Source organism: Plectropomus leopardus, chromosome 15 (genome assembly GCF_026936395.1).
Source record: "Plectropomus leopardus strain MGB_pleo_1.0 chromosome 15, ASM2693639v1, whole genome shotgun sequence".
Taxonomy (NCBI): domain Eukaryota; kingdom Metazoa; phylum Chordata; class Actinopteri; order Perciformes; family Serranidae; genus Plectropomus; species Plectropomus leopardus.
Genome location: NC_142190.1, coordinates 10,474,970 through 10,488,048, shown reverse-complemented (window position 1 = coordinate 10,488,048; position 13,079 = coordinate 10,474,970). Strand labels below are relative to the sequence as shown.

General features: G+C 40.4%; 1 protein-coding gene across 2 annotated transcripts in view; it reads right to left on the bottom strand.

Moving 5' to 3' along the window:
* Positions 1-13,079, bottom strand: part of zbtb16a (zinc finger and BTB domain containing 16a) — a 189,373-nt gene that overhangs the window by 64,228 nt on the left and 112,066 nt on the right. For both annotated transcript variants that reach the window (XM_088088753.1, XM_042500051.2), the window contains one exon: positions 6,701-6,787. In XM_088088753.1, coding sequence (XP_087944879.1) covers positions 6,701-6,787 — 87 coding nt within the window. The remainder of the gene's footprint in view (positions 1-6,700; positions 6,788-13,079) is intronic.

Below are 13,079 nucleotides of genomic sequence, written 5' to 3'. Positions count from 1 at the left end.
GAATGTATTAATGGCAATCCATATTTAACAATAACTAGCTCCTGAAATTTTACTGCTTCTGTCAACGGCAGAGCTCACATTATGTGTTGAAGCACTTTATTGTCATTGCTTAAAAAAATTACAAGCCTCATTAAATGATAAAATAACCTTTTTTTCCCCAGCCCATAAATTGAAAGTGAATTTTACAAATTCAACAGCTAACTTTAAGGCTGGTTTCAACACTGAAAAAACTGCTGTAGATAAAAGCCTGACCCATGTGCCTGCATATGATCCCAGAGGATGAGAAGGGCATGTCAGACATGTCATTTTGCATTTAGAACAAAAAGTCTCTTTGAAAGGAACAATGCTGCTCAAATAAAAGAAAAAAGTCTGAGCACACTGGCATATTTTGAGGACATTTGGGTTTGCAAACTGGTAGTGCATCATGTGAAGTCAAATCTCCTCATCTGCAGTGGTGGCCCCAAGGAGGGGCCCTGCCCCCCCTGATACAATAGCTGTCCACCCCACTGGCAAAAAAAATCTGAGGCCAACATTATTGTCTGAAAGAGGCTGTGGCACTCATTTTTTAAGCTAGTGCAAAGTTAATGGTATCTTGTGAAACTGTCAACCACGTCAGCACAGACTGTATGAGAGCAGGCTGAAAAATGCTCAACAGTTAGGCTACATTGTGGCAACAGGACAGCAGGCATGGGCATTTTTAAAGAGGTTCCCTGTACTTTCACCTAATGATATCTAAACAAAAATAGGGTTATGTGTCCCCATGAGTCTTCTCTAAACTTGAGATGGCCTTTCCCAGTAAATGTTTTGTTCCTGAAAATCACTGCACAGTTCTAAATTGTCTTTTTAAGGAAAAGGATGACGAGTCTAAATAAAATAAAATTGCCTTACACATGTATACTGAAAAAAATAGTTAACCAAATTAGAATAATATCTTTAATCGATAATAAATAATTACGTTTTTTTTAAGTCAAATGATCAAGTTCGATTAACAAAACTGCTTGTAAATTGAGTTGAGAAAACTTAATTTATTTATGCGTTACTGATTGTTTTTTTAGTGTGTAGATAAAAAACAGATCAAAGCAGCATTGCTGTGGTACTCAAAATGTCAATTGTACTGATATGAGTCTATGCACATCAGATAATAAGTATGTTCTAACTGTAAAATCCAAACAAAGGTTATCAATATGTGATTCCCCAGCTCTCTATAATGAAATAGTTTTCCACTAGCCTATATACTTAAAAGCATAATGGAAGTCATTAAATTCAGATATGGCTCTCGGTTTTGGTGTGCCACCCCAATATTTTCAGTGGCCCCCATTTGGCCACCCATAACAAAAAAAATCTGGGGGCGCCACTGCTAAACTGGCAATTTACTTTTTCTACCGTTTAAAGTTGCTATCGGATTACCGACAAAAACTTATGGATGTATTTTCAACATTCACCCTGTTACAAATCTGATAAATGCAGGAAAAATCTGAATCCACATAACTATCCAAGACCAAGACGTGAATGATAACAATTATGAATCAGCTGTACTATTAATATATCTGCTGTATCAATTACAATAAAATATGTTTGTTTTTTCCTTCTTCATTCAGAGGAGGTAATTACTGCCCTTCATTCTGGGAAAGGCATTTTTATTTTGAAGTGCTGTCCTTCAAAATAAAAATGCCTTTTGGAGCTGACTCATATCAGTATGCACATTACGCTTCACTTCCTGCCAGTCACCTGATACCCACATGATGAAATTAAAGTCTCCACCAAGAAATCCTCCCTATAAGCATGTAGCTTTACATGTTGTGTTTGCCTGGAAGGCTGCGAAGCTAGGACTTTAAAAAATAAAGAGTCCAATTCTCAGCGCATACATTGCATAACAATTGGAGGACATGAGACAGAGACAGTAGTAAATGGGCTACAATTCTAAATGACAGCAGTGTTTTTCTTTAAGGATGAGAGCTCCATGAAAGCCAGACAGACTGTGTTCTTTGCTTGCAAAAGCCCTGAGGCGAGTCCCAGTTTAGAGAGATTGAGAGACTCTGATGCGATGCCATCCAATTTGGGAAAATATGTGACAAAAATTAGGCGTCAGTAGATGTAATGCAACTCACAAGTGACTTCGGCTCCTGAACACAGGCATTCCTGGATTTATTTGTGTGTGAATGCACTGCCAAAGAAGGGAATAGTTTGCACTGTGTGTTTGTGCTTGTGTATTTGCACGAGTTCAATGGGTAAAAAAACAGCCACATGATGTTTTGCTGCTAGTTCCCTTGGCATCCCAACCAGCTACCCCCCCTTCTTACACACACACACACACACACACACACACACACACACACACACACACACACACACACACACACACACACACACACACACACACACATTCCCATGCAAAAGAGATTGTCCGTTAGGAATGACGACAACTTCAGGAATGCATCAACGGCCCTCCAAACTCTCCCATGGTTTTGGATAACCACCTGCCATACGTCACACATACATAAGGGCTGTTGAGTAACACAGAGAGGTGTGCAATATACCAAACGCAGCTCTGTTAAAAAGCAAAAGACGGACAGGCAAACTGAGAAAGACACAGAGGTTGAGTCAGACTGCAGCTGATCCGGCCAACAGAGGAGATGCCACAATAGTTCCCATTCAAAGCAGCAAGAAACAGCCACAGTTTCAGAGGCCAAATATTGTCATCAGAGAACATTAGCCAAGGGCTGAAGCGCTGCCAAGAGGCAGGCAGAGATCAAATCTGGCTTTGATGGCCAACAGTAACCCCATGCTCCCACCACATGCCCTCTCTGATGTTTTGTGTCTTGGGTACTGTACACACAGACATTTCTGTATAAATAAATCCATGTTTGTTAAGCTTTCCGGCTCAGTCTGATTTAACACAGTACTGTCCAGCGGAGCTGCTTTTGTAATGGATGTAGTTTATCTTGTTTTGTCCATCCCTTTACATTCTGCTGAGATATCAGTATTTGCATTTTCTATACATACAGAAAAAGGCTATTTCTAAAAAACAGAATAAAAATCTAAAACCCAGCTTGAAGTCAGAGGATGCCATATTCATCACATCCCATGATACAAAAAGTTTGTTGGTCCGAATTAATAACAATGTACAAATTTAGCCATTGATAGAGCTTAAGAACTTCAAAAGTAAAGGAAATAAAGTCCACAAGGTCATTACAATCCAAATGGTCCATCCTCTTAGGACCATGAAATGTACTCTGAAAATGTCATAGCTATCTGCCCATTACATTATGAGCTTTCCCATGTGCATGTAGACATTTTAGCCTGAGAGTGCTATCAAAGAAATGGTGTGGTTGCAATCAAATGGTGTATCCTCTGGGGACCATGAATGTGTTTAATAAGTTATATTTCAATATTTTTTGTGTTTTACTGGTAGCAGGACAGGTTGGGTGTCACCAAAAATAATTAAGAATTATCTTTGGGGACTATGAATATACATAGTGAATTTCATTGTAATTTGGCCAGTAGTTGAAACATGTTGTTCTGAACCAAAATGACGGACAGCACTGAGAATTCAATTGGAAGGTAAAAAAAAAATCCCAAACACTTATACAGTACTATGCCTGTTAAAATAGGGCAAAAAAAATATCTGTGATACATAGTTCTGACTTCAAAAATCTGATATTCCAAGTAAATTTCCAAGCAAGCCATAGCTGGAGAGATTGGCCCATCAGGAAGGAAATTGATACAAAATATACTCCCGGAGTAAAACCAGGGCAGCACTTTCAGTGTTACAGTTGATATTTTGATGACCTGCTGCATCAAATCAAATTCGACAACTTCTTATTAAGTCTCCAGAAAGTTAGAGTGAGAGACACAGAGAGGGAGTTGTTTGTTTACCTCTCGCACTCATCCCATCAGTCACTCCCCTGCTGGAAACAGACCAACCAGCTAAATGCTGTCAACCTTCAGTTCACTATTGATTTTGAGAGTCACAGTCGTGACAGCAATCAGTGAGTCCGATATTGAAAATGAGAGCCATGCTTTCACAAGGGGTGGGGAGTGGAGGGCACGTGTCAAATGCTCAAATCTAGAGCCAGGGATGTCATAATATAGGTATACAGTAGCTCAAAGTGCACAGAGGCAGAGAAACTGGGAATCATATGGTGCAGTGAAAGTGCCTTGTCATATTTTACCAGAGCCCATTTTTCAGACTCTGATCCCTCAGAGGGGCTCAACACATGGATGATTACTATACTATTACTGCTGCTGCTGCGCCAGTTGTCTGGCAGGAAGACACGTCTGGCCCTGGCTGCGGCGCCCCCCCCCCTGCCATTCGTTCCAGACTGGAATGCCTATATTTAGAGTGCTCCTTTCCGCTGTTATGGCTGTTGGATCATTAGCCTCGTTTAACCCTTCTTTACCTCCAGCGGGCTGATTGGCTGAGGGCATGCCCCTCAGGAGTAACCCCCAGACCTGACTGCACCGCCCCACCTTACCCTCTCAAATGTTGAGGAGGAGGTGGGGGGGCGGTGTGAGTGGATGCAAAGAAAAAGTGGTGCCATGTAAAAAGTGAGCTACCAAGAGCACAGGGGTCACGGCTTCAGATGAAGGACAAAACACAAGATGATGATAATGATGATGTGTGGCTATTTTGGGGGATCAGCTCCTGGCTTGAATGTGCATTGGCAGCACTCGTTTCTCTCATCTTATTTTGTTTGTGGATAAAGTGGGTTGGTTAGTGAGTGCCCTCTCTGACCTTTCCTCAGATGCCACTATTAGGCTTAAGTTTTAAAAATAAAATAAAAGTATAAAAATCTGGGCAAATGGGCCATGAAAATTCTCAAGCACATTCATGCTCCACAGAGAAGTAACTGTTTTTATCTGGTCACTCCATGAGCATTTCTCCAATGTTCTTCACTCTGTATGTAAAATATCAGAAACTATCGGCCAGGTTAAACTTCCTGTGGACATTCAAGGTCACCAAAGGATGGATCCTATTGAACTTGGAGATCCCGTGGCCTTTTCTGTTGCAACTCCCTAAAATCCCTAAAAATAAAAAAAAAATTGACTTCTGCTAATATCTTATAGTCAACACTGCACAATACAATTTACTTTTTTTTAGTTTTGGATAGGCCTTCTTTATTCTCTTTTTGATTTTGTTCATTGCATTTGTTTGCTTTTATATGTGTGTGTTTTGCTTTGTTTTTACATGTTTGAAATAAAGATTTATTCAATTCAATTACGGTTTATCTCATTTACTGATATACTAACACAATTCTATAGAAAACTAAGTTTATATGTAATGTTGTCATCCGTGCTGAAGTAAGTATATAAGAAACTAATCAAACAATACTATTTTGTACACTAAATGTACCAATTGTAGGATACAATGACAGACGACAACCAAACTTTGGATCACAACTGCTACATTAATGAATTATGCTATGTCATTATTTATTTATGTGTATTTATTTGTTTGTTCTTGTTATTGTTGTTTTTTACAGTTGCAAATAGCTTAACATTATCTGTAGTGTGTTACATAATGGAGACATATTATCAATCATTTCTTTTCATTATTGACTAATATGCTGATTATTTTACCTATTAATCAATTGATCATTTAATCTAGAAAATGTTTTTTTTAACTTATTAAATTATTAAAATGATCAAAACAATTTATTGTAACCCAGAATGACATCTTTAATGCTTCTTTTGTCCAACTAACTGTCCAAAACCCAAAGACGAATCAATTTACTGTAATAAATGATGAAAAGCAGCAAAGTCTCACATTCAAGAATCTGAAACTACTATTGGCAATGAATTTTCTTTCACGTAAGTAATCCATAGATCGATTAATTGTCGCACTTATTGTGTTACGTTAGACTTATTGTCCAAAATGTTGGATGTTGAGACATACACACGCACTCCACTGAGATGTACAAATGCCACTGAGAGAAACTGAAGACTCACAAACACACAAACACAATACTCCAGCACATGCCCTCGCCCCAAGCACGCCATCTTTGTAACGCAGTGGTGGAAATCTGAGACAATCCTTTCCCCCAAATTAAAGAGTTCATCACCAGCAGTGAAACTGTTCTGGGCCATCACACATCTGCTGGAGGGGGATTTACTTCTTCCTATTTACATCTTGGCACCTAGATCGTCCTCATCTTCCCATCTTCATAGCTGAGCACTGATAAACAACATCGGCCTGCCAAGTTTTCCCGGTTTGTTGATTACTGTTGGGTCTGTCTTGATTTAGGGCGAGTAGGATTAATCCAAGATGATGTGATCTATCTATCTGTCAATCCATGGCTCCAGTTAGCCAGAGAGGGCTCAATGAGCCTCCACACGCCACAACACACACACCACACCACAACACGCACACTGATTGGCGAAAATACACAAACAGATTGGGAGTGTGAATGGGACCTGATGATTCAATGTGATCTCAGTGTTTCTCTGTTTGAATGCGATCTAATTACAGTGCGTACTCAGAAGTTTTTACAAGACATCTGGCTACTTTTACTTCACTGCTATTTTAAAAGCATTTGTCTTGCCAAAATGTGTGTATCGTTTTAAATGCAGCCAATTCCACAGAGTGGAACCTCTCTGGACAAAATCGACCAATGCAAACAGATGTAGCAGAGGAGCTCATATCTTTTTGTTTATGTCTCTGGTGTCATGATGACGTGTCTAGCCATGTGTGTGTTCATACCGGTGTGGATCTGCCGATGAGCCTCCAGGGATTCCTCTGTCTGGAACTGGGCACCGCACTGGTCACAAACTATGGCCTTCTCACCAGCTGCACAACAAAGAAGGAGACAAGAGTGTGGATGATTATTACACATTCATGTAGCACATTTGAAAAAGCTAAGGAAAAAGAGGGCATCTTAAAGTTAAGGTGGCAACAAAATACATTTCATTTAAAACATTGATTATTCCGATTTAGGCAAAAACATTCAACCATAACACACTCAGAAGGGTATCCATACTCCAAAATTTCTTGCTTTCAATGCAGCTGTTAAGGACACATAGTGAACTGGAAGGAAATATTAGGACATAGGGACCTACGGGTAGCTTTGCGAATCTTAACCAATAAAATGCTAATTTAAGGAGCTCACTACTAATAATGTAAGCTAATACGAAACAAAAAATGTCACCCAACGTTTGTCCATCAGAGAGCACTGACAAGTTTAAGTTTCAGGAAAATATGTCCTGCTTGAACAAATCTCAGTCACAGTTATTTAAAAAATGTTTCCTCATCAACACTTTCTGATGGCACATGAAAGCTTAAAAACTATTTCTTGCATATAACCACATTTCTCATTCCATGTCCAACCCATGTGTTAATAAGAAAACCATTGTAATTTGTTATGAAATAAAGTCTGCATTGCCATCAATAGAATTATGCCACCTAGCAGAGTACTGATATCAGAAAAATGACTGACATCATCAAAATGCTTATGTTTTGCATTGTGATACTGTATTGTCTGAAGGCTAAGCCTTTCATTATTTGATCTGCTTTCAATTTGTATCTATCCATCTAGCCTGCACGGAGCTTATAATTTGAAAAGTCAAACCATCTGCCTTCAGATTGGTCAGATTCAGCTCTAAATATAGTGAATATGCAAACAGTGGCAGGGGGTGTCATCTGCATCCCCACACATGCATGATGATGTAGACTGATTTGCCAAAAAAAAAATAAAAAAATCTAAGAGCACTAATCAGTCCATAATTTTTTTTCATGTGACGCAAGCAGCAAAATGCACACTATTCTCTAGCACTTCTATTCTGCAAGTCTCATTTCTCTTACTTTAACATCTATGGATATTTAAAGTGAACACTATCTAGCTTAATATATACACTGCAGTAGGCCCAAAGGAATGCATTTGGTGTGCACACAAACTGTGTCGCCTTAATATGCAAGGCTGACACATTCAAGTCATTGATAAGTACTCCTCCACTTTAGCTGCACCACACATTCTGCTTGTGTGTAGCCCTTGAGCGACGGTCTGGATTGCCATGTTCACCTATACTTTATGAAAGTGTACAACCTTGTACAACAATAAAAATGAGAGACAGGAGCCTGGCATGCTCACATACAGGTTGCTGTTGAAGGGCACATCAGATCAGGCCCAGGCAAACGACTTTTTATGGCTTGGCAACAAGCACTGTACATGCCATACACATCACACATCAAACAGACGCACGCAAACAAAACACACACACACACACGCACACAGAGTTAACATCTGGATATTGTGTGTGTGCAAAATAGGCGTGCGTGTGTGCATGTGTGCGAGTGTGCGCAACTGTTTCCAGTGCAAGCACAGAGCGATCTCTCCCGACCAGACCTTGGTTTGTTCTTGGCACGTCCTCCTGGGTTACGACACCTCCAGAGAGAGAAAGAGAACACAATGAAAACAGGAAGCCAATTCTTAGATGACAGAAAAAAAACTCAGGGAGAGATGGCTTGTGTGGTTTTGCAACCGCAGTGACATTAGGGAACGGCCTGTACTGTAATAAGCCCTACCAAAAGCAGAAATGACACGGACCGTTCATGACAGAGTGTGCCTGCCAGTGCTTATGCAACAAGTTATGCAAAAGACGGTAGGCTGCACAAGTGAGCGTGACTTGATCATAAGCCGCTGCAATGCAACCTTTAAAACCAGTACATCTTAGATTCGTCTGTGATATCACAAGATTTTTTTCCACTTTACAACTTTAGACTCAATAGACTGAGCTGGTGAGCAATGTCCTTTTTAATTGGCTGCATATTCAAGAGGCATAATTTGTAGTGCGAGCGTATGGTGCGCCAGTGTCAAATGCACAGATGAGCATATGGCCGAATTAGCTGGCAAAAGCAGCTACTTAACCTTTGGAGAACAAGACATGTAGTGGAGATGTAGACAGAATCCCCCAACACACTCACTGATGTCCCTAATTTGCATTAATCACATAGTCCCTCTGCTGCTTCTTTAACTCCCTGATTCATCATTGTTGGATCAACTGTAATTATCATTTTTTACGTGCTACCATAGTCCTGCCAAACTGCATTGGACTCCTTCCATCAGATCGATTTGAGCTCATTGATTGCCTTTGCAGGGGCAATTTTATGACCATACAAGTGAAACCCGACTCCATCAGGTGTTACCCAAGGACTAATGTTAGTGCTCACTACACATTATGTTTTTGCTTCTAACATACTATTCTGTAATCCAAGAAAATCAATTTGTAATCAGTTAAATCTTGCTTGAAAATAAGTACAGACGTCTGTTTTAGTGAATATCATGCCAGAAGTAAGTTTCACGACAGGGGAGTTTCAATTTACCATTTCCCTTCTTTCATTGCCACCACAGAGGTGCCCCTGAGCAAGGTACTTAACCCTCGGCTGCCCCAGGTGGGCTCCTCAGTGGCCAACAGATCAAAATGTGATTGTACTGGGCAGTTTCCAGGTGTGAATGTGTGTAAATGTGTTCCTGGAAAAGAACATTCAGCAAAATCTAATCTGGTACAAAAAGGAAAAGAATGGACACCAGTGGCTGCCTGGAAGGTGGGAAAACACATTCACAATTTGCAGCTTTGTAAACTGTACATGATTTGTATAAATCAGCTTAACCCAAGCATGGTAACCACAAGTAATGACTCCATTGCACAGACAGTGGTGCAACACTATAACCAGTCTTCTGGGGGGCCAAGACGCGTGTGCTATATAGGCCAGGGATAGGATTTTAGTGCAGGGCATGCCCCTGCTTGTGGCACAAGGACATAAATTGTCAGGAAATGCCTGCATGGTGCCTTGCTTCAAGGAGAATAAAGTTGTGTGAGGTCAACATGGGGCAAAGAGGGGGAGGAACCCCGGGTACACACAGCCAGGCAGCCACCCAGCCAGATGCCCGTCACTCTAGTTAGCCAGCTAAGTGCTAACAGGGGGCCCTCCGCTTGGTAACAGCCGCCATCAGCCATTTTCACTGCCAAATTAAAGCGATAAATCTTGAGGCCCCTTTGATCGCAAGAGGGTGGACTTGTTAGTTAGGAGAGACGGGGTAACTGGGACTGAGGACACACACACTTGACATCAGCTGTTCCTCTTGTCATGCATGTTCTAAATAATGGGTTTCTGTGTTTCTGTGAACAAAAACTCCAGTCAAACCAGACATATACACTGTAGAATCTAAAGCATGGATACTTAACTTGCTTTGCCTGGGGCCACTTTTTAAAAAAGGACAAAGGGCCAGGGGCCAGTCACAGTTGCCCCGTATAGGTTTCTTGGATTTTAGGACATTTCTAGGAGTTTATGACATTTCGTTGATTTTTTGGACATTTCTAGGAGTTTATGACATTTCTTTGATTTTTTTGGACATTTCTGAGATTTTAGGACATTTCTTTGATTTTTTGGTCATTTCTGAGATTTTAGGACATTTCTAAGAATGTTTCTTGCATTTAAGGACAGTCATAGGAATTTAGGATGTTTCTCTGATTTTTTTTTATGTTTCTGAGACTTTAGGACATCTCTAGGATTTTAGGACATTTCTAGGTTATTAGGATGTTTCTCGGATTACATTTCTAGGGTTTTAGGACGTTTCTAGGATTTTAGGCGATTAGGGGCCTGTCTGCTTTATGAACTTTGGGTCCTTATGTAAACTCCTTCTTTAGAACATGGGTAGGGGACCGACTGGCACCCTGTCTGGGGCCAGATTTGGCCCACAGGTCATTAACTTTATCTTATATTTTGGTAAGCAGGATTTTAATCTGCACAAAGCTAAAGTGAAGTAAATAAAAAGGAACCACCACAAAATCAAAAAGACCAATGCCAAACAAAAAGGAATCTCCAAATGTTAGACCAGCCTACTCTGTTGGTAGGGAGTCCTGTGTCACATTTCCACAGATTCAGCCCATAGCTGACATAATAAAAGTTTCACAACCCATGCTAAGTCAGTGTGTGTTTGTGTTCATGTTGGGAGGTGGGGATGGGATGGTGATCAGGTGCCACACGCCACTGAAGCCGCTTCCCTTTTCGCTTCCCTCTCTGAAATATTGCACAACTGTTGTTGCAGCGCAGTGTAGCTCAGTTATTTCATAAAGGGCTGTAAAAGAGAACAAGCCAGAGAGGGCTCCCTGCCAATCAAGTAAACTTCCTGCAAAGCCTGGCAGTAAAGAGCAATATAACCGCCCCGTATATACTGTAAACTTGATCTGTCTTTGCAGGCCCTGCATCCCCCTGATAAAGAAAACTTTCCTTCGTGTGGTGCCACATTGTTAACTTTTTAGAGGCACAAATCTCAGTGTGCTGTGCTGATTTTTAAAGTTAGATTGGCTACTGTTTCTGATATAAATGCTGGTTTTAGCTGTAGCTGTAAAAAATATGCTACTGTAGGTAGCAGAAGGCTCATATCAGGTTCCTTTGTTTCCTGAAAGGGAAAGATTTGTGCATTTTTACATTAACTTGTTTGTTTTAAAGGAGCAATGTGAAGGATTTAGTGGCATCAAGTGGTGAGGTTTGTAGATAGCAATCAGCTGAAACTTCTCCTGTGTGCCAGGAGTGAACTCCCAGTTACTATCCCTTCATTGTTCATGGTTTAGAGGTGTTGACTGAGGCCAGATTGTCAGCAGAGGTCACTATCTTTCCTAAACAAACTAACCAGGTGATTAAAACCTATAAAAATACTGCATACAAATCAATGCAGTGATGCTATGAAAAAACGCGTATGAGCCATCTACGGCCAGTGTTTGTCCATTCTGGGTTACAGTAGGAACATGTTGATGCATCAATCTCTATGGACGAGTAGAAACTCTCTCTCGGCATAAAGAGCTCATTTGAGGGTAACACCACAATTATGTATACAGAACAACAAGTTCTAATTCCAACTCGTTGCATGTTGCCACTTTGTCAGTGGACTTCCTTGTCTACATATTACGAGATTGGAATCCTTGTGAATCTGCTATTGATGCTCCAGGAAGCCGCTACCATGATGCCAACAAATGCGCATGGTGGGATGACATTGCTTATAGTTATGTTAAGACAACACAAACATATGGCAACCCATGCCGGGAAAAAAAAAAATACTCCATCACATTCAAACAGGAAACCAACACCAGACTACTGCATCAAAGTACGGGTTTGTTCGACCCATCCACCTCCCCTTTCACCCACCCTGTAGGCGCCCTCGTGCTACTTGTATTACATGGTTACCAGCAGCGATGCTGCCCTGCCACATTTCATGTTCACATGAAAAGTGCCTTTTGGCATTGCGCACGGTCAAAGCGACGCTATTTTACGATATATATATATATATATATATATATATATATATATAAATGAACTATATATATATATATATATATATATATATATATATATATATATATATATAGTTCATTTCGTTTCTGCTAATATAACCCTCTAAATCCTACACTCTGGACCTTTAAGAGGGATTAGTCTTTAATCCTGTTCAGGATGTAAAGTTAACAGAAACTGCTAGTGTATGGAAATGTGAGCTTTTCAAGTTATTAAAGTCTAAAGGTCCAAAATCAAAAGCCAAGAAACATAGTCAAGAAAAAATGGCCTGAATCAGCCTGTTCCAATCACGCAACATGGTTGGCCACCTCACACTAAAACAATATAACAATCCTATCATTCACATATTTGTTCAACTTGTAAGCCTCTTTGTTACTTAGTTGTAAAAGTGTTCTATAAATAAAACCTGTGATTACTGTTGGGTCTAGTTGACTCTAGGTACTCTCACCACTTCCTTGGCATTATTCAAGAGTGTTTCACTTAAAGTTAACTACTGTGGGCTTCCCCCAACATTGGCAACATTTCACCACGTAGACGTGATGAGGATTGTGGATTAGAGCAGGCCTCACAGGGAAGTGATGGTGCATTCCCTTGCCTGTAATTTCCCCTGACATACTAAGTGCTCATTCTCCCATTTCCCTAAATAATGTGGTGTGCAATGGTGCATTGTCCTATTTGCTGTTACACTCGTTCCATGTGTGCATGGAACCTGAATGCAAACCATCGTTACGTTATGATGCGGAGACGGAAAGCAGAGGAAAAGTAACCTCAGTGCCAATTTGGGGGTTTGTGGGTG